The 26,582-nt window shown below is 46.2% G+C and overlaps 1 protein-coding gene across 1 annotated transcript in view; it reads right to left on the reverse strand.

Moving 5' to 3' along the window:
* Positions 1–1,413: 1,413 nt before the first annotated feature.
* Positions 1,414–26,582, reverse strand: part of LOC115158047 (ephrin-A2) — a 126,273-nt gene continuing 101,104 nt past the window's right edge. The window contains exons 2-4 of the mRNA XM_029706528.1: positions 15,097–15,389; positions 10,394–10,459; positions 1,414–4,485 (exon numbers count right to left, since the gene is read on the reverse strand). Coding sequence (XP_029562388.1) covers positions 4,358–4,485; positions 10,394–10,459; positions 15,097–15,389 — 487 coding nt within the window. The 3' untranslated portion in view covers positions 1,414–4,357. The remainder of the gene's footprint in view (positions 4,486–10,393; positions 10,460–15,096; positions 15,390–26,582) is intronic.

Genomic DNA, 26,582 nt, shown 5'->3' on the forward strand with positions numbered 1-26,582 from the left:
TTCAGAGTCCTGTTGCTAAAGAGTGGCGACGCTACTTCATCTGGTAATTGGCCAAGAGGGGGGGGGGGGGGGGGTATCTTTGGTCTTTTCTTTACCACTTTCTCCAGGGTTTGCCAATTCGTATCCTTCTCATGGTTAACGAAGTCACGAATAAACCAGATTAGTAAATCATAAATAGACATCAGTAATGTTAGCAATGTACTGTACCTGTGCTAGATGCGCAGACTGAAAACATGAGAAGGATATCTTATAATGGAGAACAGATGAGAGGCCCGTGAAACATTTGTGCTAGCCCATTACCATTACTGCAATAACCAGAGACAGCAGAGGGCCATTGAGATTGCTCCATTAGCCCTTAAAAACTGGGTTAATATCGTCCAACTGTGATTACAGTTGTGATTACAGGAGTTCCATCGGAAAGCTACAGGCCCATGGGGCTGAATCCAAACTTGAACTTTGTGTTCGTAACTCAAACATTTGCGTGAGTCATAGACGTGCGTGTCTCGGGGGGGGGGGAGAAAAATCTAGGCCTCATGTAACGGTCATTATAGGAAATCATATTCTCACCGAACCCCAGATGAGATGTATTCACAACGTCTACAGGTGGTCGGATGTGGCTGCATAAGGGGTAATGCCGTGGTCCATTGGAGATGGTCAATGCAGATATGACTGCCTACGACGTATTGAAAGCACAAAGCACAGTATGCTTCAGCAAACAAATAGCAGCGAGAGACACCCAGCTGAATCTCCAACAGGGGATGGTGTGGGGGAAAATAGAAAATAAGAGAAATGGTAGAGAGAAACCCATCTCAAAGCACCCTCAATTATCCCATCTCCTCTTTATCAGTCTCCCCAGGTTACCAGTTTTTGCCTCAGCATGAGGTACCTGCAGCATTCACTGCTATCAAACCCCATTTCCTGAACACAACTCCACCATCTTTTCTAACAACCACCATTCCAGCCCCCCCCCCCCATCTCTTCTGAAAGAACAGAAATGGTTCAGATCAACATGGAGGGAGGGACCAATTCTGGGTATTTTAGGTTTTAGGTATAATTAAGTATTGTGTGTCTGCTCGAATTTAATTTACTATTTTCTTGTATTATATTATAGCACATAATAGTTGTTATAATTTGAGGGAACCTGTATCAAAACTGTGGAAACTTGTATCATTTGAGGGAACTTGTATCATGGCAAAAGTATTGATCATTCTCTAATCCCCCCTAGGCCTTTTGCATAATCCTCCGGGACATCTGATTTCATGAGATATAGAAAAGTTCTCTCAAGTTCTTTTTGAGAGAGAGATGAGTCAATCTCACACCAGTCAGAGCAGCTCTTTGGGAAGTGGTGATGTAGCGACACGGACAGAATCGAGCGATAAGCTCATGGTTTTAAAGCCAAAATCAAAGAGGCCACTTTTAGTGGAAGCTTTATTTGTTGTGAAATTATCAAACACTGATTGATACATTTCTGAAATGATCTTCCCTCTGAACACTCACTAGAAGTCAATCAGCACAGGTCTGAAAGTCTGTTCTTTGATTAAAATAGGTTTTATGCTAGGCATGCATCACAGGGAAGAGAATTGTCAGAAGTGGCAAATCTATCAAATTGATTACCTTTTGGAAAATCTTGAGGGGTGATCCTTAGATTTGGCCATGTTAAACCACCCCCAGCTCTCTAACAAGTTCAATTTCTTAAATGCATGAACTGTTTTAATGTTTTTTTTTGACAAGCATCCATTAACAAAATGTACAAAAAACAAGAAATCTTTTCAAAGAATATATGCAGACATTTTTTTAAACTACAAAACAGCTTATCAACATTAGACTGCAATTTACTTTAGGTAAAGACACTCGAAACAGTGGCTGAGAGCTCATGTTTTGATTGAAACAGCAGTTATGAATACTTTGATGATGTATTCACTCTGTAGCCTACAGTATAGACATGTCACACTGTAAACCAGAGCTATTTCCGCTACAGACAAAAAAGCTTTATTTGTGTTTTTTCCATTTTCCCCCATAGCTTTCCTATGCCAAAACAAGAACATTTCATTTGAAATCAAAACAGGTTTCATCCACATTTAAACCAACTAAAAAGGAATTGATCTGATAACCACACCATGTTCTTCACCTTTAAAAAATAATGATTACAGGACTACAAGTACCAGAATGCATTGTGATACAAGCAGGAAAACAACAACAACAATAGCAAACGGATGACTTCTCTAGACTTGTTTGACTGCAGAGACTGTCCCATCATCGGTCTAGTAATTCAAGGGTCTACATTATCATTTCATATCACATATGAATCATTTCTGCTGCTTTTTTGAAAAGTAAAGTAAAAAATAACATGGAATAAAGTAAAATATAAAAGTTGTATTTAGCGAACTTTTTTTAAATGCTGTTTATTTCTGAGTTCCTGCGGATGTTGTAGGCCAGCTCTCTGTGTAACGTCATAATCGTTGAGAGGAGCGTTCTATCACAAAGCCACAACATGATCCTCATACATACACTTCGGTCCCCGTCTTTTTTTTTCTTTCTTCGCGAAACAGAAGAGTCCATTTTGTGAGCGAAAGTGCTACTGAGATTCCAAACTCCTAGTATTTTGGGGCCATCCACCTCCCCATTGCTGTCCATGGAGGCCCGGGTCCCTTAGGTTGCACTGTGCATGGGGAGTTCACATTGTCCATTATCTCAATCTCCAGAATGTCCCAGCGGCCCACAGCCGTAGTACTGGGACTGAGACAAGGGGACCTGACATAGCAATCGGCATGTGTCACACGGCAAAAAACGTCACGCGGTGAAAACTCACATTCAGAGCACGAGAGAGACAGAGAGAAGGGGGAAAGAGAGAATGCTAGAGAAGAAAATGTGGGAGAATGAGAGGAGGGAAGGATGGGGAAACGAAAAGCAAAACCTGAAATTCACAAAACACTTCACCACTACAGGATGTCCCCCCCTCTACTCAGCAGCGCAGCTTGAGACGGAGACTCGTTTTGAAATCAGCACCAGTGGAAAAAAGGCAATTTTTGAAACGGTTCATTTGTTTGTTTTCTTAAGGAACATTCTTTTTTTTAAAATCTACACTGCCCTGTCCGTAAGCAGGTTAGCATTTTTCGGCCTGAATCTTGTTCTGGACGCAGCTCTGCAGAGTGGTCACTAGCTGGCACAGCCACAAAGTCATAAAATCTGATTTTAAACCCTAACTCTAACCTTACCCACACTGCTAACACTAATCCCTAACCCTAACTCTAAACTACATTTTAGTTTTCATGAATTTGTACAATATAGTCAATTTTGACTTTGCAGCTGGCCTATCTAGGGGGAAATCGCTCAGTTCTGCCACCAGGACAAGACTCATGACAAACGTCAACCTACTGTCCGTGATAGGACCCCCATGGCATGATTCGGAGGGTCTACACAGAGCTCTATGGCTGCTTACAACCTCGTTGGATAGCCACAACGCCGCCGTCCCACACCCCTGTTCCCCCCCGTATAAAATTTCAACAAGTGTCTTTGGCAGATTTACAGAAAAGGTCCTTATCTACTCTGGATTGCTACTGCTAGAAATTGCCAGGATATTAGAGACTGGTCAGAGACACACGAGAAGAGAGAAAAGAAGAGAAGAAGAGAGGAAGAGAGATCGAGAGAAAGAAAGACGGTTCAGCTATGATCTATCACTGCAGGAGTCGACGTGACAAAGAAAGATACTACGATATAATACACTGTAACAGAATGAACATGTACAGGTGGGACACTATTGGGCATTATCAAAGCACAAAGACTCATAGAGAAACGCAAACAGTCCGAAGATGAACACGAGAGGGTCCTTAAGTGGAGAAGACGTCGCTGTCGATCCATCGGCAATCAAGACGGGTGGGAGAGGAGTTCGTCCTCCTCTTAGTTTGTTTCAAACCCACCCCCTCCACTTCCTGCACATCCCAGCTGCTCCTCCGTAGCTGGGAGGCTGTTTTTGTAAAGTCTTTAAGGGACTCCTTCCTGGTCCCAGGAATACTCCCTTTAATCGCCCACTGGACTTGAGCTGTGATAGGGTCAGAGGCCAGTGGTCATGAAGCAGGGGTTCCGCTGAGGAGTTGGATTGAGGAGGGTTCTGGGTAGGGGAGGGAGGAAGGGAGGGGAAGTATGAGTGTACAGTGTCCAGGTGGTGCCTGTCGAGGGGTGGAGGAGTGTGGACCGGTATGGGAGAAGGAGGACGGGAGATGGGGAGGAGTCGTGTCACTTTCTCCCTTTATAGGTGGTCAGAAGCGGCAGATTTGAGGGGAAGTCGATTGGGGCTGGGGGTGTTGGGATTCTGGTGGGGGGGCTGTTTAATGGGGGTACGGCCTGCGGGCCCAGGATGCTATGAGCAGGAAAGGAGTAGCGTGAGCAGCATTGCTAGCATAAGGGAGAGGCAAGGGGCGGCCATGCAACAGCCACCGGTGCTGTCGTCTGTCAGGAAGGGCTCCGGGGACTCATACACCGAGTCATCTGATAGAGAAAGAGAAAAAGAGGGGGAGAGAGAGAGAGGGAGAGAAAAAGAGTGGTTATGCTTCAAACAGGTTCCATTCTAATACAGTCATATCCTTGTGCCGTTTCAATCTGGCTGTCTCTGGGCTGTGTCAAATCGCTGGGAAAAGCATACATTGATGCCTTTTGGTTATTTTCTTCCCTGTGACCCAGATATGCTCTGTCAATAGTCATACATACAACTGTAATGTTGTTTACACCTCTCACGCTGACTGTCATCTCCACAGTTGGCATGCAGGAGCAGAGTGAGAAGCTCTACATGTTGTTGACAGGTCTCCGTTGGGAGACTCGTCTTGAAGACACGAGTCACACCGACGGAGATACAGCCAATCAAACAATGCGTGGGGCCTAAACACTGCTTTGGCATATGGTGCAAATTTTAGGACATCTGAGGTCCAGGCTTGACAACGGAGGGCTGACTCAAGGAGAGTTGAGGCGTGAGGCTGACGGCGTCCTCAAATGTACCACGTACAGGCGTATTAAACGTGAGCTACAACACCTCGGCTCTCTCTCCCTTGAGCAGGTCTATTTAACATGACTTTAATAGCTTTCTGATTTTGGATTCCCTGACTAAATATTAAAAGAGTAGGCTGTTTCCATTCCGCCAAAATACATTAAAAAGGGGGGTTTCTGGGAAAAACCAAGGTTAACCCCCGTCTCCCAAACAAGATTAGGGATTTTACCCTCTCGGAGCAGATGGAAAATAAACAGCCACATACCAGTCTTAGAGAGAGGAATTATGGTAATGGTTTGGGCCGAGGCTGGCATGAGGCTAGGCCAGGTTGTTTTGGATAATAAAGGCCTTAAACAGACAGGTCCCCGCATTCTCCGCCATACTGCAATTGTAAATATGCACATATATATTTCACAATCTCCAATCCGCACAGGATCGGTTCGGGCCTATGGAAATGCAATTCCCAACTTCCGAGCGAATCCACACCGAAATCCACCCGTAAATCCTGATTTAACCATAGCATCCAATAAATGCGTTTCTCCCCTAGATATTCAAATAGCGAGAGTGGTGAATATTATTTGTGCAGACAAGCTTTTGTTTTAAGAACGAGCCGGAGCTTGCGTGAGCAATCCTCAGTCACAGAATCAAATGGCTTTTCGGGATACTGTTCGTGTAGATCAGGGGCATAGGTATGGGTGGGCCTGGGTGGACAAAGGCCCCCCACTGGGGAGCCAGGCCCTGCCAGGCCCACCCAATCATTGGCCCATACAACTTTCTGCAGGCCCAACCACCAATTCATTTCTGGTTACGCCCCTGGAGAATATACTGTAAATGGACTTGTGGGATTGCGAACTGTCAAGGGTCACGTGGACATTTGTTGATGTCTGTGATTCAACAGTCATTTCAAAAACGACTAAGAGATATAAATCAGTTAATTTGACTGGTAAAAACAAAGCAAAATAGCAATCAATCATCAGCCATTGTTTGGTTATAAACTACAGCTATTCTTTGTCGTTTTTGAAAAGTGTACTATTATAAATGTTGAGGTAACTGAATTGTGCCTATAGCGTTAATATTAACTATGACTTTTACTTACCATATACAATTTAATTCCCTGTTCAAACAATATATCTTAATTATACTATAGTGCACAGGGAGGAAAAAGTAGGAAAAAATGCTGTCATGCTATAATATGCCATAGCACCAAAGGAAACTGACAATTGAAACACTCTGTAATAGACAAACTGTATGACTTTCAATTTACATATAATTGTTTTAACTGCCCTGTGAAATTGATCATCTCTAACATGTTTATTCACAATTATACAGAGATAATGGAATAGCACAACCAGTCGGGTTAAACTCCAAATGAAAATCACCAAACTAGAGCTCAGGGATATTACTGCAAATAACACCGCTCCAAATATTGACACAGTAGTCTGAGCTGTGAAGGGAGTTTAATACCTTTCATTCTCCATAGGCTTTGTACAAATAGCTTGAAACGAATGAATGCCTCGAAAGAACGTACGTCTGCAAGCGGACCGCTCTTTCTTTGGCTTCTAACTGGCCATGTCGCTGCAGTTGGAAAGAAACCTCTCCATTCAATTCTCTACAACAATGCTTATGGAAAGGCATAGGTCTACAACAGTGTATGAGCCCGGAAAAATACAGCACCCAGTGGGTGCTTCATAATTCCTCTCCATAATGACCCGTATGGTTTTGCAACATAGGAAAGATGTTATGTGTATAACGCTACGGTGCAGCCTACGGAGCTCTACCACATTAAGTTGTCATTTAAAAGAGCGGTGGAGAACGTCACCTCGCACCATAGCTGCTCTGAGGTTAAGTCAACTTTAAACCCCATTTTTAAATGGGTAATACCTGCTCTGCTGCCTGCTGCTGCTGTGACTTGTAAAACTGTCCCGAAAACAGATCCCTATGGGACGCCACGGCATCAAGCTTTGGTGAATGATGACTAGTCGGATGTCAGCGTTTGGATTGTTATCTTGACCTTGTCAGATGAATTATTTCCACCAGACTGTGCCCAGAGGGCAGCAGCATGTACCTCTGACTGCAGTTTGTGTGTACAGTGTGTCCAGTGTGTGCAGTGTGTCCAGTGTAGTGTGTGTAGTGTGTGTGTGTGCAGTGTTGTGTGTGTAGTGTGTGTGTGTGTGTGTGTGTGTGTGTGTGTGTGTGTGTGTGTGTGTGTGTGTGTGTGTGTGTGTGTGTGTGTGTGTGCGCGCGTTTCCGAGTCCTAGTGGCTTAACTGGGAGCCTAAGCAGTTCTGAACAGGGGTCTGGATGATAGTGTGCTGAGCAAAGACAGAGATGGAACGAAGGTTTACCCTCATCAATAAAGAAGCAGAGGGCTTTGCGGGTTAGGCTCTGACCACCCTCACCGGGGTCGCCAACAACCGGATTTATCCGGTTTTCAGGGGAAATGGAAGAGAGCCTGGGACGCGACTTCCTCTTTTGAACGTAAACAAGGCGACACCATCTGAACTCCTCCTCCACATTTACTGGATTGGCTGAAGAGTGCAGAAGAGAACCTCCCCCGACAGTTTTTTTTTTCTCCTGTCAGGACCAGAATGTCCCGCTCTGATGCATCTTTTACACCTGCTACTTTAGGTTCTGTTTCTCTCCCTTCCCTGGGTTAATATGGGCTCAGAATGAGAGATTTGTGGGACTGCTGAGAGAAAAAAATTGCATGACAGTTTACACATTTTATAACCTAACGTAGCCGCCAGCTGCCCAGTGACACGGGCCTACCAGACGAGCTAAATGACTTCTGTGCGCGCTTCGAGGCAAGCAACACTGAAGCATGCATGAAAGCACCAGCTGTTCCCCGACGACTGTGTGATCACGCTCTCCGTAGCCGATGTGAGTAAGACCTTTAAACAGGTCAACATTCACAAGCCGCAGGGCCAGACAGATTACCAGGACATGTACTCCGAGCATGCGCTGACTAGCTTGCAAGTGTCTCTACTGACATTTTCAACCTGTCCCTGACCAAGTCTGTAATACCAACATATTTCAAGTAGACCATCATCTGCCACTCTGATCCTCAACACAGGGGCCCATCAGGGGTGCGTGCTCAGTCCCCTCCTATACTCCCTGTTCACTCAACACATTAAGTCATATAGTTTGCTGACGACACAACGGTGGGCCTGATCACCGACAACGATGAGACAGCCTATAGGGAGGAGGTCAGAGACCTGGCAGTGTGGTGCCAGGATAATAACCTTTCCCTCAACGTGATCAAGACAAAGGATATGATCGTGGACTACAGGAAGAGGAGGGCCGAGCACGCCCCCATTCTCATCGATGGGGCTGTAGTGAGCAGGTTGAGAGCTTCAAGTTCCTTAGTGTCCACATCACCAATGAACTGTCATGGTCAAAACACACCAAGATAGTCATGAAGAGGGAACGACAATGCCTATTCCCCCTCAGGAGACTGAAAAGATTTGGCATGGGTTCTCAGATCCTCAAAAAGTTCTACAGCTGCACCATCGAGAGCATCCTGACTTTTTACACTGCTGCTACTCTCTTTTTATAATCTATGCATTGTCACTTTACCTCTACCTACATGTACATATTACCTCGACTAACCTGTGCCCCCGCACATTGACTCTCTACCGGTACCCCCTGTATATGGCCTCGCTACTGTTATTTTACTGTTGCTCTTTAATTATCTGTATTTTTTATTTTGTTTTTATTGTTTACTTCAGTTTATTTAGTAAAGACGGGATCTCTGCTGTTACGTGACACTTCCTATGGCTCCCATGGGATCTCAGAAGGCGGCAAAAAGCTGAATCGTGGCTTTGCAGGCTCTGGCTGAAAAAAAGTAGCGCGTTTGGATAGTGGCCAGTCACAGTACTATGAAACTCAGGCTCGTGCACGAGGGGATCCCATGCTTTTATTTTCTCTCTCTTTGTACGTATACACGCTTTCCCGGTCGGAATATTATCGCTTTTTTACGAGAAAAATTGCATAAAAATTGATTTTAAACAGCGGTTGACATGCTTCGAAGTACGGTAATGGAATATTTAGAAATCTTTTGTCACGAAATGCGCCATGCTCGTGACGCTTATTTACACTTCGGATAGTGTCTTGAACGCACGAACAAAACGCCGCTATTTGGATATAACAATGGATTATTTTGAACCAAACCAACATTTGTTATTGAAGTAGCAGTCCTGGGAGTGCATTCTGACGAAGAACACCAAAGGTAATCAAACTTTTCTAATAGTAAATCGGAGTTTGGTCAGGGCTAAACTTGGTGGGTGTCTAAATAGCTAGCCGTGATGGCTGGGCTATCTACTCAGAATATTGCAAAATGTGCTTTCACCGAAAAGCTATTTTAAAACCGGACATATCGAGTGCATAGAGGAGTTCTGTATCTATAATTCTTAAAATAATTGTTATGTTTTTTGTGAACGTTTATCGTGAATAATTTAGTAAATTCACCGGAAGTTTGCGGGGGGTATGCTAGTTCTGAACGTCACATGCTAATGTAAAAAAGCTGTTTTTTGATATAAATATGAACTTGATTGAACAAAACATGCATGCATTGTATAACATAATGTCCTAGGGTTGTCATATGATGAAGATCATCAAAGGTTAGTGCTGCATTTAGCTGTGGTTTTGTTTTTTGTGACATCATATGCTAGATTGAAAATTGGGGGTCTGATTATTTCTGGCTGGGTACTCTGCTGACATAATCTAATGTTTTGCTTTCGCTGTAAAGCCTTTTTGAAATCGGACAGTGTGGTTAGATTAACGAGAGTCTTGTCTTTAAAATGCTGTAAAATAGTCATATGTTTGAAAAATTGAAGTTTTCGGATTTTAGAGGAGTTTGTATTTCGCGCCACGCCCATCATTGGATATTGGAGCAGGTGTTCCGCTAGCGGAACGTCTAGATGTAAGAGGTTAACTAACGTCACCAGGGTAAACAGCGAGGTGCACGTCCAAAAGCGGAAGTCGCGTCACAGGAGCTCCTCTTTTTCCCCTGATTGGCTGATTTGCACATTTCATAGTTGAGTGCTCTCCAAGTGCTCGGAGAGTGTTGTATGAAAACTGAACAAAGAAAATTGCCTTGCCTGTTTGGTGAAACTTTTAACCATCTGTGTGATAAGTTAACACATTTCTATTTATTTGTAGACATTAATACTTGTGGATGCCTATAGAACAATTTAATACAATTTAATGCACGATGGGTGATGGAGAGCTCTACAACCTCATATAATATGTCACTGTCTCTTTTCCTGACTAGACCCATTCTTAACATGGCAAAGTTATTGGCAAAGTTAGAAATATAAGGTTTTTATTCTGAAGGAAGGCTAGTGTTACCAAAATTGAGTGTAAGCAATTTCACACGACATTCCCTGAAGACTGGATAGAGAAAGAAAATACTCACTTGTGGGCTTGACATAGACTTTCAACTTCAAGCAGGGTTTCCCAACAAGGTTAGGGTGTGGAGACGCTGGAACGACAGAGAGAGAGAGAGAGAGAGAGAGAAAGAAAGAGAGAACGAGAAATACACACAAGCATATGTTTGTTAATGAATAACACATTCAGCAGCATTTTTCTTGTCAGATCTCAGAGAAAATAGCTCAAATTATCCTGGCTGGGAAAGACGGTAAGTATGTTCCATTAGAGAGTTATAACTGAAATGTCCCACCCTCAATGGACCGAGATTTCACTGAGGTGATCCATCAGGCACTCAATTCAGTCAACTTTCAGTCTCCCCGCAAAAAAAAAATGTGCCCACGCTATTTTAAAAGCAACCCAGCTGAGTGCCAGGGCGCAATTGTGGATGATAGCCTGTGAAAAACGACGGCCATCTTGGGAGAAGAATTTCGGGGCCAGAAGTCAAGTTTGTCACACCTGAGGAGTTTCTGACCCGTCTTCTTGTGTGACCCTGTCCCTCTGACATTGCCACCAGAGTTGGAACTTGGAAGGCCTCAGTGACCAGGTGCTGTGTGTGCAGAGACATTAGCGTGGCTCGCTAAGCCCTTAGCAGGCTGTTACTGTGAATGGGAGTGCTAAAGGACAAAACTCCACTACTCCACGGTCCAAGTGTCTCAGTGTACTCACACAACATATGGCTCAGTGAGGGAAAACAACAACTCCGTGCAACCCCTGATATGCTAATAGCATCACTGGAAAGAACCAGTGAGAGAAGCAGAAAGAGACTTTGGGCGTAGTGCTGCATTCTTAATTAACCTTGAAAATGCTTTTTTTTTGTTGGTCAAAAGTGTAGTCTTTTGTGACCAAAATTGAAAGCAGTACTTTCCTAATTTAACCATGGCAAATTATGTTTCATTTTGTCTCTCGGCAATCCCAAAAAAAGAACACCGATTTTTGTTGCCATTAAAAACAAATATCAGGCACCAAAATGGCCACTCTCCTGCAACAGCATTTTTGGTAATTGGTCTTTTAAAATGGCTCCGTATTTGGTGGGGTAAATGCCCGGAATGCGGCACATAGATTATAGTCTAGACAGAATAACAAGAAGCCAACTAAAGACACAGAAAACAAACACACAAACAACACACTGACATAGCACACATCCACAAAACACATATAGTGCATAAATGCAAAGGCATCTGTCACTTATTCCTCTCTCTAAACATTATTCTCCTAACCTAACTTGAGACTTCCATTTAAATGTGTGTCTATGTGCGTGTTTCTAGTTGGGGTGTGGGGTGTGTGTGTGTTTTCTTTAGGTTTGCGTTTGAGTGTGTGTATTTGGTATTTGCACGAGTGCACATGGGGGGGGCATTGTTATTGGTGGTGGCAGTGACTGAGCAGTCACAACTCTGTGTGTGTGTGTGTGTGTATGGAGATGCAGTAGCATAAAAGTCTCCAAAACCACTGCCTGATTGGGCTCTGTGCCACCACTAACCCATCACGCCTGGGAGTTGGGGGTAGGGAGGTCACATCAGGGGTGATGGACGTGCCCCTTTGTTCACAGATAACCAAACTAAGCCCCCTTTTACCCCGGTAACTCCCCACACCCGACTTCTCAAGCATCCCCCTTTGCCCTAACACTCCAGGGGCCATGACAGCTACAATATTGCTAGTAGCCAAATCATTTTCTAAGGGAGGGGAGAAAAAAAGGAGTGCTGAATGGCGGGGCAAACTGCTTCCCAGCCTCGGCTGCTGTTGGGGACAAAGGGCCACACAATGCGGGGCCTGGCTAGGAGCTACGGGGCGGAGTGCATTAAAAAAAGCTCAGGACGGGGAGGAATCGTCAGACACTGAATGCTAACTTTGAACTGGCTTTTCTTTTTGTTGCCAGTCCTCTGTCTCCCCTCCACTCCTCCATTCCAGGAGTGACAACATCCCGCAGAGTATAATAAGTCGAGGGACGCCCCACTGGTTAGGAAGGGGGATGTTTAGACATTGCAGCACCCCCCCCAGCCCCCCTTCCACTCTTTTCCCTCAACCTAAATACCTTTCCATCACCCAGAGGATAATAAGCATTGAAATATATACCATATGTTGGAGGGGCGGCATCCATACACATTGCAGTGAGCGATAGGCCAGGGGGGCTGGGTTGAGGTATAGAGCCGCCCTATATGTGGTCCCTCTTCCCTGATCTTGTCACACAGGGGTGCTGTCAAAATACTGTCACAACTGGTCCCTGCGAGTTATGGATTTATAGTCTGTCAGGCTACAGTACTGTACGCACACTCCCACTTCTTAGGAATGTCATCATGAAAAGCTTTCTAAAAACTTTTTTTAATTTTTTTATATTTTAAATATATAAAGTAAAAAATATACAATACCATATCGTACAGTTTGGGTGTATCATATCATAGCGGCAAATAAAAATGATTATAGTCTTATAACGCGGAATTTCTTGTCTTTGTGATTTAAGTTGGGCATGACCAACAACAGATGGCAGTGAACAGCTAGAAATGATGAGCTGCTGAGTAGCACTGTGCTTTAAAATGATCCTGATCTCTCCTCATCTCCCTTCACATCACACACGAGTCATGTGCTGTGTGCCGAATCAATCTTAGAAGTGCCGGTCCGCCACAGGATTTAGCATCGCAAGGCAGTGTCACGTCACCTTTTCTCCTGTGGGCTAAGTGGCATCCCCCTAGCAACACAAGGGCACACACAGAGAGAATCAGAGCAACCCAGTTAATGAGTCTTATTAATATAACATGAAAAGTCCTCATGTTACACCCACCCCTGAAATTCGCTATATTTTTATATGTTGTAAAGTTTTTCCTCTTTTGGAAAAACCAAGGGAAAAGATGAACTAGAGGGAGAGAGAGGGGGGCACAGACAGAGGGGAGAGAAAAAACAAAAAAGGAACAGAAATTGCCTCATTAATGCATCCGGCATGCCGCTCTGAGCCTTTTCCCTGCCTGTGCCCAGCAGGGGGCCTTTTCATCAGACCAAAGGACACCTTTCACAGGGCCATTAGCAAAACAGGGACAGATGCACCCTGGCAAACCCATGCCTGTCCTGTCATGCTCATGGACACACCGCACCGGGAATGGACCACGGAGGGGGGGGGGGGGGAAACGCCTCCGACGGAGGGGAAATGGGAAGCGGCGTGCCAGCCGCGACCTTGAAAGTGAAGTGGGCGTGGAGCGTCCGGTAGGCAAGGTGTCAGGCCTGTCTGGAGAGCACGCCACCCTGGCCGCTTTCAACCCACCGCACCACTAATGGCTTTCAGCGCCTCATGTCCAAAAAATGGTAATGACCACGGTCCGGAGCCAGAAGGACACAATTACCCCCATCAAGTTCCCTCGGCTAAATATGATTTGACCAATCAGCATAATTTGAGGTGTTCCACATGAGGGCACCGCTAACTGGTCTAGCACCGATCCCACCCTGTGAAGCTAAGCACCCAGCTAATAGCTCGCTTGCCATTTGACAAATTGACATTTTCATCAAGGGGTGGAAGGAGATGGGATGCGCCAGGGTGCCACACAAAAGGATGGCAGGTCAGGCAAAAAACACGCGGACGGACAAGTCAACCGGAAGCCTGAGATAAACGATTTGTCCGGGGCTCCCCTCTGGTTTGGCCGCTGAATGTTGTGATTGGTAACAGTACGCCCGTTTAGTTACAGGCTATGGCTTTAGTTCACGGTCCGTGGTTTACCTGGAATTTACCTTGTAACAGCATAATGACATCGCTTTTGCCTGAATAACTATCTTTTTGTTTTCATACAATCAATTAGCGCAAGGAACCATAAATTGGAACCAACTGGTTCATGATTATATTGAATTACTTCAAATAAATACCAGTTAACAATTATCTAGTAAATACAAGGACATGTGGGTTTGAACAGCCCGTTCCTGGTTGGTTCCTAGCCCTGGCACTCATCCATGGCAGAAAAATGACACCACAACGCAAAGCCTATTAATTAAACCCCTACCGCTATTGTGGCTTCCTCCCCCGCTTCCCACCAAATTGGATAAAATCATCCTTCAAACGAACCAAAAAAGGAACACATACAACCCAAATGACATTCCCTGATATTCATCAACTAAAGAGCGATGGGTTGACAGCGCTGAATATTCTTGATGGGTCACAACTGTGTCTGTCTGGTATGTCAGTGGGGGGTCCAAAGTCATTTCTACTTGCATATTTTATTTCTCTACCTTACTTGGGGACATAACCAGTGTGGGGGGTGAATAAAAGGGTGTCACAATATGGGGTCTGATTAACATTTCTCTTGGCTGAAGTTAGTCCTTCACCAGAAGCCTGACTGGTCCTGACTTGAACGTGGCCAATAGCTAATAGCCAATTAGATCCGTGTTACTAGGCCATGTGACCCATCGGCTAAGAAGCAAGGTTCTTCATAATCCTGGTGCTAAGGACCAGTACACAGGGATGCACATTTTTGTTCCTGTCAAGCACCTTCAGACCAGACTCTCCTAATCAACTGATCATCAAGTCCTTGATCAGCCAAAGAAGGTGTGTCAGTGACGGTCAATCATTTCTACCTGAAACCTCAAATAGGAGACATAACATGTATCTGTAAGGCAGCAGTGTGTGTGTGTGTGTGTGTGTGTGTGTGTGTGTGTGTGTGTGTGTGTGTGCGTGCGTGTGTGCGTGACATTCGTCCATGTGACAACCTTTCTACTTACAGATATAGTAATACTCGTGACCCGGCCTGAACTCGAAGCCTAGTGAGAAGGGGGTGAAGAGCTGGAACTTCTCGGAGAACTTGAGCGGTCCGTTGGGGCTCTGGGGCCGGTTGCACTCCCAGCGCTTGAAGCCCTTCATGCGGTGGTCGCAGGTGGTGTAGCCGTCGTAGTTGACCATGAAGAGGATGTAGCGCTCCATGCGCTCCAGGGGGAGCGGGTCCTCGTAGTGGGGGCAGTAGATGTCCAGGTAGTCGTTGATGGCCACCTCCACGGTGTACTCCCCATGGAGAAACCTGCGGATGAGACAGGACAAGTATGGTGTGTCTGAGGAGAAATGACGACGACAGATAAGAAATAGAATGGCATTTCGTGGACACCTTTTATCCGAAGCAACTCAAAACAGACTTGGATCTACAATAGACCTTCGGAACCCAAAACATCTCCACGACGAACAGCAATGGCCATCGTTTGCGTCCAACTTGCGCAGCGGCTACAGACAGGTGAAGATAACTCAACATGATGCTACTATTCTATATGGATGTTGGCGCTAGGCGAGGAGGACGAGGAAGAGAAGGAGAACGGGAGCAGGAGGAGAAGAGGGTCTGGAGATTGACAGGGGTTTACAGAGTGAGGCCCGGCTTCATTAAGCTCTTTTCACAGGGCCCTGTCTCTCGCCCAGCTCTGGCTAAATGAGTTTGCCGCTCTGGGCAATTTCGCTACAAATTGAGCACCTGCACGGTGCCACAGATCTGACCCTTTAATAGCGAAATTCCAGAGAGTGGCGCCGTGTGCGAGTTTACAGGGGGCTATATCGCCATCCCTGCCATAGCTATTAACTGAAACGCCAGGGCTCAAATCACGGCCCAGAAGATGATTGTGTGGTTCCATCTCCACTTTCTCCATGTCACTGAGCCTCTGTCTGGCTCAATCCCATTCCAAATATCCACCCTCCACTTGGATTTTCCCTGGCCGTTTTACAGCTGCAGCTTAAGTGACAAGTCGTGTTCCCCCCCCCCCACCCCCAGTGGAACTGGATTTGATCTCTTCCACTCTGAAGAGCATAATGGGAATGTGATTTGACAGGGTTTCTGACTGAGGAGGTCTAAAATGCTTTGATACCTCCTGCCTAGACCTCACGCAGTCAATGCTGAGACCATCACCTAATGCATATTCTAAATCGCCATGAACAAATCATAGATAATCACAAATTCAATCCATGAGATGGTTCTACAGATGGTTTACACATAGGAACTGTTTCTTTAAGTGTGAAATCTGGTCTTGGTGTGTGCACTTTACATAATTGCAGGCCGTTGTGTTTCGTAATTAGCCACACATAACTCTGAAGCCAATATGAGAGGTTTGACACACTGACCCCAAATTCACAGACTGACCCCCGAATAGGTCACCCCCAAACAGTCCCCCTTGGCCGGCGCGTCACTTCTCCCTCGACTGTCCTTATCAGTCGCACCATGAGTGAGCTCCTCAAAGAGGCCCGTAATCCTTCACAGGGCTCTGGTGGGAAGGCCATTTTGCGTCTTGTTGCGATAAACCATTGCACAAACACCAGCCATGTTGGTGGAAGCCCGCCAGATCGACTGTAGCTCATTGGCTCAGCGTAGAAAAGCAAGGGGCAGAGGGGGCCAGGATAGGGGTGTGAGGTTATGAAGGGGGAATGGGGGGTTCTGGCAGACCTGGCATCAGATGACAGCTAATCTGGGGGGGGGTTGGAATAAGTGTCAGAAGGGCCTGGGTCCACATCCAGCTGCAGTGTAAGGATCTTCTCCAGCCCCCCCCCCCTCCCCACCCCTCCTGCCCCCGCCCTCTGCTGCCCCCCTGCCCCCGTCGCTTATCGCACCAGACCAGAGATCAACCCCCTTCCCTTCTCTCTGTGTGAGCTTGCCTGGCCTCTCTTTCCTGCATGCCACTTTGTTCTCCGGTCATCCTATCAACACCCCCGATGAAACAGGCATGCATTTTGTGAACACACCTCCCGCTTCTCCACAACAGCCTCTCCTCATTTCCTAACTTCTTGGCTCCTCTATTCACCCATCTTTCCCTCTCCTACTCCCCCCCCCACCCGTCCGCCACAGAGAAATAGTGAATCTAAATAAGAATTATGTCGGCGCAGCCCTCACATCTGATGTAATCTCCGAGCGGAGAGAGCATTGAGAGACATAAGCCTTCATCCAGTCTTGACGGGGTCCATCTTCTATTATGGACTGCCAGAGCTTATGTTAGTGTGTGTGTGTCTGAGCGGCCGAGGAAACAGGGGGACAGGGCGGGGCGCTCCACCTACTACTCCTCTTCCGTCATCTCACTGCATTATTTTTTTTTTACGGGTTTGCACGGGTTGCACTTCTGTATTACTCCCCTCGGCCAATCAGGCGGGCGGTAGCGGCCGGCTAACTACGCGGTAACTACTCAGGGAATGTAATAATGCTCCTAAGGACACGCTGCGGATGTACACCTGTGGTCTATTAGATGTAATTCTCTTTCCATAAAACATGTATTGGTGGGGGGGGGTCATAAATGGATACCGCCTATCGTCTCTGAATATTTTCTTTCTTTTTTTCCCTGAGTGCATGCGGCCATCGCCATCTCGCTTTCAGGATCCAAATAGTGCATTATGTCTCGATAGATCAATACCCCCCCCCCCCCCCCCCCGCCTTCTCCCTTCTCTTCCTCTCCCTCACTTCCCGTCGTTCCGGCAGCATTGCCAGTCATTAAGGGCCAGTGGAGGCAAATCGAGGGAAGGGTTTGATGTAGCGATGCTGCAGCGCTCAGTTTTTGATTGAGCTCCGTGACGCGTTGTTGGAAATGACCTCGTTAGGCAGTCAGGTGGGAGGAGTGGAAGAACATCGGGACAGATCCAAATATCAATAGCAAGGCAGCCAGGGGTGTGTGATGTGTGTGTGTGTGTGTTTTTGTGTGGATGTAAGGGAGAGCTAATGCATGAAAGCTATTTGTGGTCTTGCAATCAATCACAGCAGTCTTGGCCCGCCCCTCTCCAACTGTCACCTACATGTGGTGATTGGTGGGTCTGGGGGAGGGGGGGGGGGGAAGGGGGCAGACAGATTCCACCCTGATGGTTGGCTATGACAGCCTCTAAACGTGCGCTAGCGCCTGCCCCAGCCTCTTCCCTTCCACCCTTCCACACACCAAAAGCATTCTTGCCACATTCTCACTACCCTCAAATCCAACGTGGGCAAGCAAGCCACATGCATGGCGGACATTTTGTAAACCGCCCGGACCATTCCTCGGAGACCAGAAACACATGGTGGTGATTGATCAATTTAGCTTTCAAACTCCGAAACAAACGGAGGGGACTTTGAAAGTTCCTGGACTTTGAAAGCTCCCAGAGAGTTTCATAGTCTTCACAATCTGTCTGTCCACCCATAACCCCCCTGCGCGAGCTTAATTAATCAGGCCCGATGTTTATAAGTGCATTATAAAGTGTTTATAGCTGGGTGATTTAGGAGGGCCGAACTTTGAAACCGGTCGTGGTTTCTTACGTGTTTTTTTGTTGTTGAAGATCACTTCTTCTCTGATTTACTGTCTTGTCAGGCTTGGCAAGGCCCTGGCAATGTGGTTTAACTCGGCCCCACTTTATGACTTCATGGGCTGAATGTTTGTCCATAACGTTGTCTGCTTTTGAAGCCCTGCATGCAGGAAGAAGCCATCAGCAAAGGGAAGCTGTCAAAACCAACCAAGCACATCTGTCGGGACAGAATGGGTCATTTGGAACGCGAGTCTTAGCTCCTAAGTCTTCATGGGTTGCAAAAGAGGTTGTTGTCTATACTTCAATCAAATGTAGTTAAAAAGAAACCTTCACTGCTATGCAAATTGGGGCGCCATACTATCATTGTTTAGCGATTTATAGTTCATGTTTGAAAGGGATTAAAGACACAGACGACATTTAAAAAAAAAATGGCAATTGTGAATCTCAAACCATCTTAGAAGATACTGTAAGCTGCTGACTTTAAAGCTGAACATGTCATGACAACTTGGTGACCAAATTTTTTCAAGCTTCCAGCAGCATCACCCATGGAAGATGTGACCAATCATATCAGGCCTTCCTGGTCAACTGGACCAATGAGGTGAAGGGAGTGGAGAGAATGAGAGAGAGAGAGAGAGGGTACAGTACAGAACAGATCTTTCCCCTTCCAGTATTCCTTTCACTCTTTCTCTCTTTCTCTCTGCAGGCCAGTTCACCTCACCCGGCTAAAAGAAAAAACGTGTTCTCCGTGCCACCTGCTCGACCCGCCGACAGAGAACTCCAGCTGTGTGTGTGTGTGTGTGTGTGTGTGTGTGTGTGTAGGGGGGACATTACTCTTCAGTTTCAGCCCAGAGTACCCGCCATACAGCCACATTTCATGCCTCTTTAATGCCCGCACCAATATGTATGGAATCTTAAGCCTGACGCTTGCGAATAGATTGAGCCCTAGAGTTGATTCGTTTGTAGCATTTGTCTTGGAATTCAAGGATCAACAGAAAAACCCAGACCCTGTTAGTTTACATTGCATAGATTTAGGCTATCGGGACACGTAGCCTGGGGGTTGCCAGGACTGGTATCCTAGACGGCCTCCACTTCATTATTGACACACACCCAAAGCAAACGGGAATTTACTCTGCAATTAACGATGACCTGGGCAAGTTGACTTAATACAAACAAATGGACTTAATAACTTGACATTCTTCCTGGACCCCAGGAAGAGTAGCTGCTGCCTTGGCAACAGCTAATGGGGATCCATAATAAATACAAAACTACAAACACTTCAAACCCATTTTTCATTTGCACGTAATCTGATTACTTTGGAGTCTTGGTCTAAGGCCTAGCTGGCCTGGCCACAGCAACTTCCAATCTAGGATCTAGCTTTATATTATCCTCACGTGTTTCCTGGTGTGAGTCCAACACAAGCACGTTAGAATCAGCGATTTTGGTGGAGAGTTTCCGCGGGACAAGTCATGTAACTGAAGTTTCCCTGTGTTTACAATTGAATGAGCTGGACGGTTGATTCTGGGGGGGGGGGGGGGGGGGGAAGAGAGACAGGAGAGGAGCGGGTGCTGCACTAGGCGGTGGTTGAGAATGGCCCTTTGTGCTCTCACTGAGGCCTGTCTGGAAGCCATTTCCGCGTTTTAGTCCTCCGGTCCGGCCTGCATCTGGAGCCCACCTCTCGCCATGTGGAACGTGTTTATTGTTCTTTGTGTCAGGCAGACGCACAGACAGCCCTCCGCTCTCTACTCTCTCTCCCTTCATCTCTCGGTAATTTCTGCTGTTATTTCAACTCGGCGTACAGCAATTTTCCTATCGAGGCGTTTACACAAACTTAACCTCCAGTTGATTTTCGGCCAACGCCGAGGAAAAAGTGCCGCGGCAAAACAAAAACAAACATAAGAGAGAGAAGATTCTTGGGGAGGTGAGGACCCCTCGGGCAGACACGATGTGTGTGTGCAGTGGGAGATGAAAGAGATTGCGGTCTCTGTTTAAAGTACCTCTACCTTTATTTCTCTCTATCTCTTTCTCTCGCTCTCTTTCTCTGTGATGTTAGATTTTAGCTGGACAGGCATGGAGGTGTGTGTGTGTGTACGCTTGTATACGTGTGTGTGTGTGTGTGTGTGTGTGTGTGTGTGTGTGTGTGTGTGTGTGTGTATGCCTCTGTGTGTGGGCTATAATTATGCTCTAGCTTCAGCATGGCTTGAATTAACCATGAGCCGGTGTTTGAATCCACCCCCTCTTAACGTGGTCTTTTTTTTCTCTTCTCTTTCCCCCATGATGCTCTGCTGCGTAAGGCCTGGGAGAGGAGACGAGGGAGTGCTATTCTCAGCGCCTCCCTCTCTGCCTCGCAAGCTAATTGCATTTCCATGTCTTTGTCTGTTCCGAAAGAGCGCCGACTCACACTGTGACACCTCGTTTTCAGCGGAGAACCAGTGCAGAGCTGCAATACTGTAAAGGTCCACTGTAAAAATCGACTGTCAAAGTGTGAATAATAATAACACGAAAGGGAATTTACAATGAGGCACTTGAGGAATCTAGGATGATGGAGAATAGGTTGCGACTCCAATTTACAGACAATTGAGAGGCTCCAAAAATACTGGCTAGGTTAACATTACCTAAGGCATAATGGTCAAAGAGCTATAGTAATGCTAACCATCGCTTGAAGTGGACTGAAATATGTGCAGGGGGTGGGAGCCCATTCTTTTTAGGTCCCGGTAGTCATCGTGTTTTAGAACTAATCGTCTCTGAGAGGTGCCGGGACACAAGCAGTAGAACATTCGCTCACCGGCCCAGTTGAAGCACCATCGCTAACGTAAAATAATCAATAAGGCTCATGGAGCAGAAGATTACCCCGAAGCCACTTTAGCTATGTGGGACGCATCCCAAAAGTTACCACGAAATGACACCGATTCAAATCACACGACGACAGCTATGACAGCCCACGACAACATAGCTGACGCCAACGCCACATGCTACCGTTTTCAGCCGTGCTCCTCATTACAGTGTAACGACAGTTGCTTTACGCGAAGGTTGTTTTAGTCGTCATGACATGTTACTACACATGTAATGACACCTGTTATGGCATTCTTCAGCCTGCGTTAAGGGCATCAACTTCAAGTGAAGGCTTTACTGCTCTGAAGTGGAAGAATGCAAAAAACACCTTGTTTTTCTTGATTAAAAAAAGAAATAAAACACATTGCCACCAAGGGAGGTTTCTTAGTGCTCGTCCTCCTTCAACTTCTCTCCCCTCTCTCCCCTGTGCTGCCCGCGCAGCGAGCTCCCACCTCGACCGCGGTGATAATTGTGGAAGCAATGAGTCTTAGCTAGTAAATGAGACGGCGAAGACACTCCTTCTGCATACCTGCTGGCATCTGCTGAGAGAAACTAGGCTCCCTCTTTTCTATTTCACACTCCTCCAGACAAGGGAGGAATAATTACACTTCATCTGATGGGAAACTATTTATCTTTCCCCAAAACCCCCCCACACATCCCTCCATCCCGCTCGCAATAGCACACAGCAACAGCACACAGCAGAGGCAGCAACAACAACGCTGAACACAACAACAACAAAAAAACTAGAGCACATCTGTGACAGTTTGAGCAATCGAAAACCCAGGAGTGGTCTGCACAAGAGGGAGGGGAGGAGTGGTGAGTGGGGGGGAATGGTGGGGTGGGGGGTGCGGTTGAAGACTAATTGGGGATGCTTGAGCACACACACACACCTTGGGAGGGAGGCGGCTGACACACACACCCACACACACTGCAGCATCCCCCTCGCCTGCCAGTGTATCACCTCGGGCCAAACACAGGTGATTTAAGGCTAAGTAGCATTTAAATGGCAAATGCAATCCATGCCTTTCAAGACTGTGGGGGACCACTCTTCTTTAGCCCACAGAGTTCCATCAACCCCCCCCCCCCCCTCCGCTTGGGAATAATTGGAAGAGAAAGTGAGCGCTCTTCCCAAACGCCAGGCGCATCCCTCGCAGATGGGGCGCAGATCAAAGGGGATGAGTATTGGCAGAGGCATGATAAATTACACTCCCACTAATTCACCACGGACACTCGCTCTGTCCACCGGTTCTTCTGTTGTGGGCTGTTTGGGAAAATAGCTCACCCCACTGCTGCGGTGGTCAATGAGTTTACCTCTGCATAGCTTGAGCACACACTCTGCATAGCAGAGACAATGGCTCTAGTGGTGTTTATAACAGTGTTTGTAATGGCGGAAGGGCCTGTTATGCGCGCAGGAGTTCGTTTTTTTTTAAACACAGCTCGTAAAGAGTGTGTGCGTTCCTGTGTTTTTGCATTACTCCACCAGTAAGACCAGATGGAAGCCGCAGGGACAGAATTTCCTTCAACCACAACATAAATATTTTGAAGGTAGATATACCTGTGAAATTCATTCGAAGCATGGCAAATCCTGTTCCAAAGCATGACTCCTTTTACTTTTATTGATTGAATACACAGAAGAAGAAAAAAGATATCCACAGATTCAGTCGGGGACTTCTTGTCAGGCATTGCAAAATAACTTCTAGAAGCCCCCCAAAAAAGAAGTGTATTACGCTACTAGATCTTAAGGTTGCGTCGTCAAATCTGGCACTTACTGCGGGCCTAAGCCCAGCATTTACTACCTGCAGATGTACAGTATGGCTGCTGGGTTCTTCTGCATAGCACCTGCTCCTATGTTTGCGCCTTCCTTTGTAGTTACACGATTTATGGATCCCAATCTGTTATCTATTTACGATGACAACAGGGATAAAGTAGCGGGACCTTTTACAAGCCGCCAGAGTTATTGGATATTCCTGAGCTGGTGAGTTTAGGGACTGGGGTTTCTATAACCCTTGACCTCAGGAGTAACTGGACCTCTGTCACTGTACCAACGAATCAGAAGTAAAGAGACGATGACTGCAATATTGCCCGATCTACTAATCATGTTGATTGGCTAATCAACTATTTCTAGTTTTAAGGTGTCAAAACCATGACAACAATATTGACCGGAGCTACCGCATGAGAACCACACAACAGCAAAAAAAACGACACAAACTGTGCAGAACACTGCATTACTTTTTTCGACTGAGGAAATTCTATTGTACATGAACTAAGTGCAGGGCTTCGTATACATCTTCGACGCAGACGTACGGATTAACGAGGCAAAGGAAAAAGTAAATCGAGCTAACATGGAGTTATTTGTTTAGGACAAGACATCAGGTACCTGTCAAAGGCTTAAGTCAAGATGAAGTATCACAGTTGGTGCGAGTCTCAGGGAAGGACTCCGCTGCATTCAGCAAGGACATGATTTATGAGGCTTTAAGCTATTCAACAACAAAAAAAGGAAAAAGAAAGACAGCAAACCAGATTTTTGACATCATTCAGCCTTGGATAGGGCCGAGTTTGCATACTAGCTAGCGTACTTGACGTGACAGACTTCACGTCAAGATGTTTCTATTGTGCTATCTCCAAGACATGCGCTGATATAATTTGTCAATATCAACAACTGACGGAATAGTCTTAATTAATCATAATTCTAGGCCCCCCCCCCCAAAAAAAATCCCAAAAACAAAACATGTTCCCTGTGCTCTGAAAACATTTTCACGTATGACTTTAGGATGGAGAACAAAAAACAAACGCAGGGTTCAAAACCAATTTAACCCCACTAGCTCCACCATGTGCATGTGCTTCACTTTCATGTTCGACAAAGTGGGGGATTTTATGGCAGTTTAACACATTAAGTCACCTATCATAGAGGGAGAGGAGAAGGTAAATACGGCCTCCATGCGAGACGACATTGACATCCTGTCCTCTAGGGGGTTTGTCGCTAGTGAGATTTTGTCGCCAGTGAGATCTGCAGGACGCCAATGTCGTCTCGCAGTAAGACGGGGACATCATGCTGGCTAACAGATCGCAGGGCGGAGCACACCTGGCTTAGGAGAAAACATCAAAACAAACTCGAGAAGGAGAAAACTAGAGAGGCCCACAATTACTATGTACGCAGATACACTCACTCGTATGTACACACGACGCACGTATCAGCACGCACACAGCGCTTACAGCGAAATCCTGTAAAAGGAGAAAACGAGAAACAAACAAGGTCTGTTTTCCTAATTTATCCCTATCAAGTTTCTCCGGGCTCTTTGTGCCATACTGGCTAAGGGGCAGGGAGGGAGGGGGCTGAGGGGGGGGGGGGAGAAGAGAAGAAGCATCAAAGCTAAATCAAAATGATAATGATGCCATCCACTTTGGAGTTAAGTGTATCATGCCCCCACCCTCTCCTCGTCCTGCCCTCTGTCTTTTTTAACACCATTAGCAAAGTGCAGGCTAATAGAGTTAGTGAACTAGCACAGTCCAGTGGTGAGGGATTGGGTGACGCTAACAGCCCAGAAGCTCACTCTCCTCCCTGGACTCCCTACTCAACTTGCAAAGTTGCCTCTCCGGGTTCAATGTTGCCGTGCTATCACATCATTAGTCAAAACTTTTATAACCCCCTACTCGTAAGGGCAGCGGGTCCATTTGCTCAGGCACTACACTCACGATTGCTTTTACAAGCCTCAGTTCCAACAAAGCAACGACGTCACAAGTTTGTTTCCTCATACAGTGCATTCGGAAAGTATTCAGACCACTTGACTTTTTCCACATTTTGTTATTCCCCATAATGACAAAGCAAAAACAGGTTTTTAGACATTTTTGCATATTTGTTAAAAATAAAAAACAGAAATATCACATTTACATAAGTATTCAGACCCTTTACTCTGTCATTTGTTGAAGCACCTTTGGCAGCGATTACAGCCTCGAGTCTTCTTGGGTATGACGCTACAAGCTTGGCATACTCGTATTTGGGGAGTTTCTCCCATTCTTCCCTGCAGATCCTCTCAAGCTCTGTCAGGTTGGATGGGGAGCGTCGCTGCACAGCTATTTTAACGTTTCTCTAGAGATGTTCGATCGGGTTTAATTCCGGGCTCTGGCTGGGCCACTGAAGGACATTTAGAGACTTGTCCCGAAGCCACTCCTGCGTTGTCTTGGCTGTGTGTTTAGGGTCGTTGTCCTATTGGAAGGTGAACCTTCGCCCCAGTCTGAGGTCCTGAGTGCTCTGGAGCAGGTTTTCATCAAGGTTCTCTGTACTTTGCTCCGTTCATTTTTCCCTCGATCTTGACTAGTCTCCCAGTCCCTGCTACTGAAAAACACCCCCACAGCATGATGCTGTCACCACCATGCTTCACTGTAGGGATGGTGCCAGGTTTCCTCCAGACATGACGCTTGGCATTCAGGCCATAGAGTTTAATCTTGGTTTCATCAGACCAAAGAATCTTGTTTCTCATGGTCAGAGTCCTTTAGGTGCCTTTTGGCAAAGGCCAAGCGGGCTGTCGTGTGCCTTTTACTGAGGAGTGGCTTCCGTCAGGCCACTCTTCCATAAAGGCCTGATTGGTGGAATGCTGCAGGGATGGTTGTCCTGGAAGGTTCTCCCATCTCCACAGAGGAACTCTGGAGCTCTGTCAGAGTGACCATCGGGTTCTTGGTAACCTCCCTGACCAAGGCCCTTCCATCCCGATTGCTCAGTTTGGCCGGGAGGCCAGCTCTAGGAAGAGTCTTGGTGGTTCCAAACTTCTTCCATTTAAGAATGATGGAGGCCACTGTGTTCTTGAGGACCTTCAGTGCTGCAGAAATGTTTTGGTACCCTTCCCCAAATCTGTGCCTCGACACAATCATGTCTCAGAGCTCTACGGACAATTCCTTCGACCTCATGGCTTGGTTTTTACGCTGACATGCACTGTCAACTGTGGGACCTTATATAGACAGGTGTGTTGCCTTTCCAAATCATGTCCAATCAATTGAATTTACCACAGGTGGACTCCAATCAAGTTGTAGAAACATCTCAAGGATGATCAATGGTACCAGGATGCACCTGAGCCCAATTTCGAGTCTCATAGCAAAGGGTCTGAATACTTATGTAAATAAGGTATTTCTGTTTTTTATTTTGCAAAACAATCTAAAAACCTGT

Source organism: Salmo trutta, chromosome 22 (assembly GCF_901001165.1).
Source record: "Salmo trutta chromosome 22, fSalTru1.1, whole genome shotgun sequence".
Taxonomy (NCBI): domain Eukaryota; kingdom Metazoa; phylum Chordata; class Actinopteri; order Salmoniformes; family Salmonidae; genus Salmo; species Salmo trutta.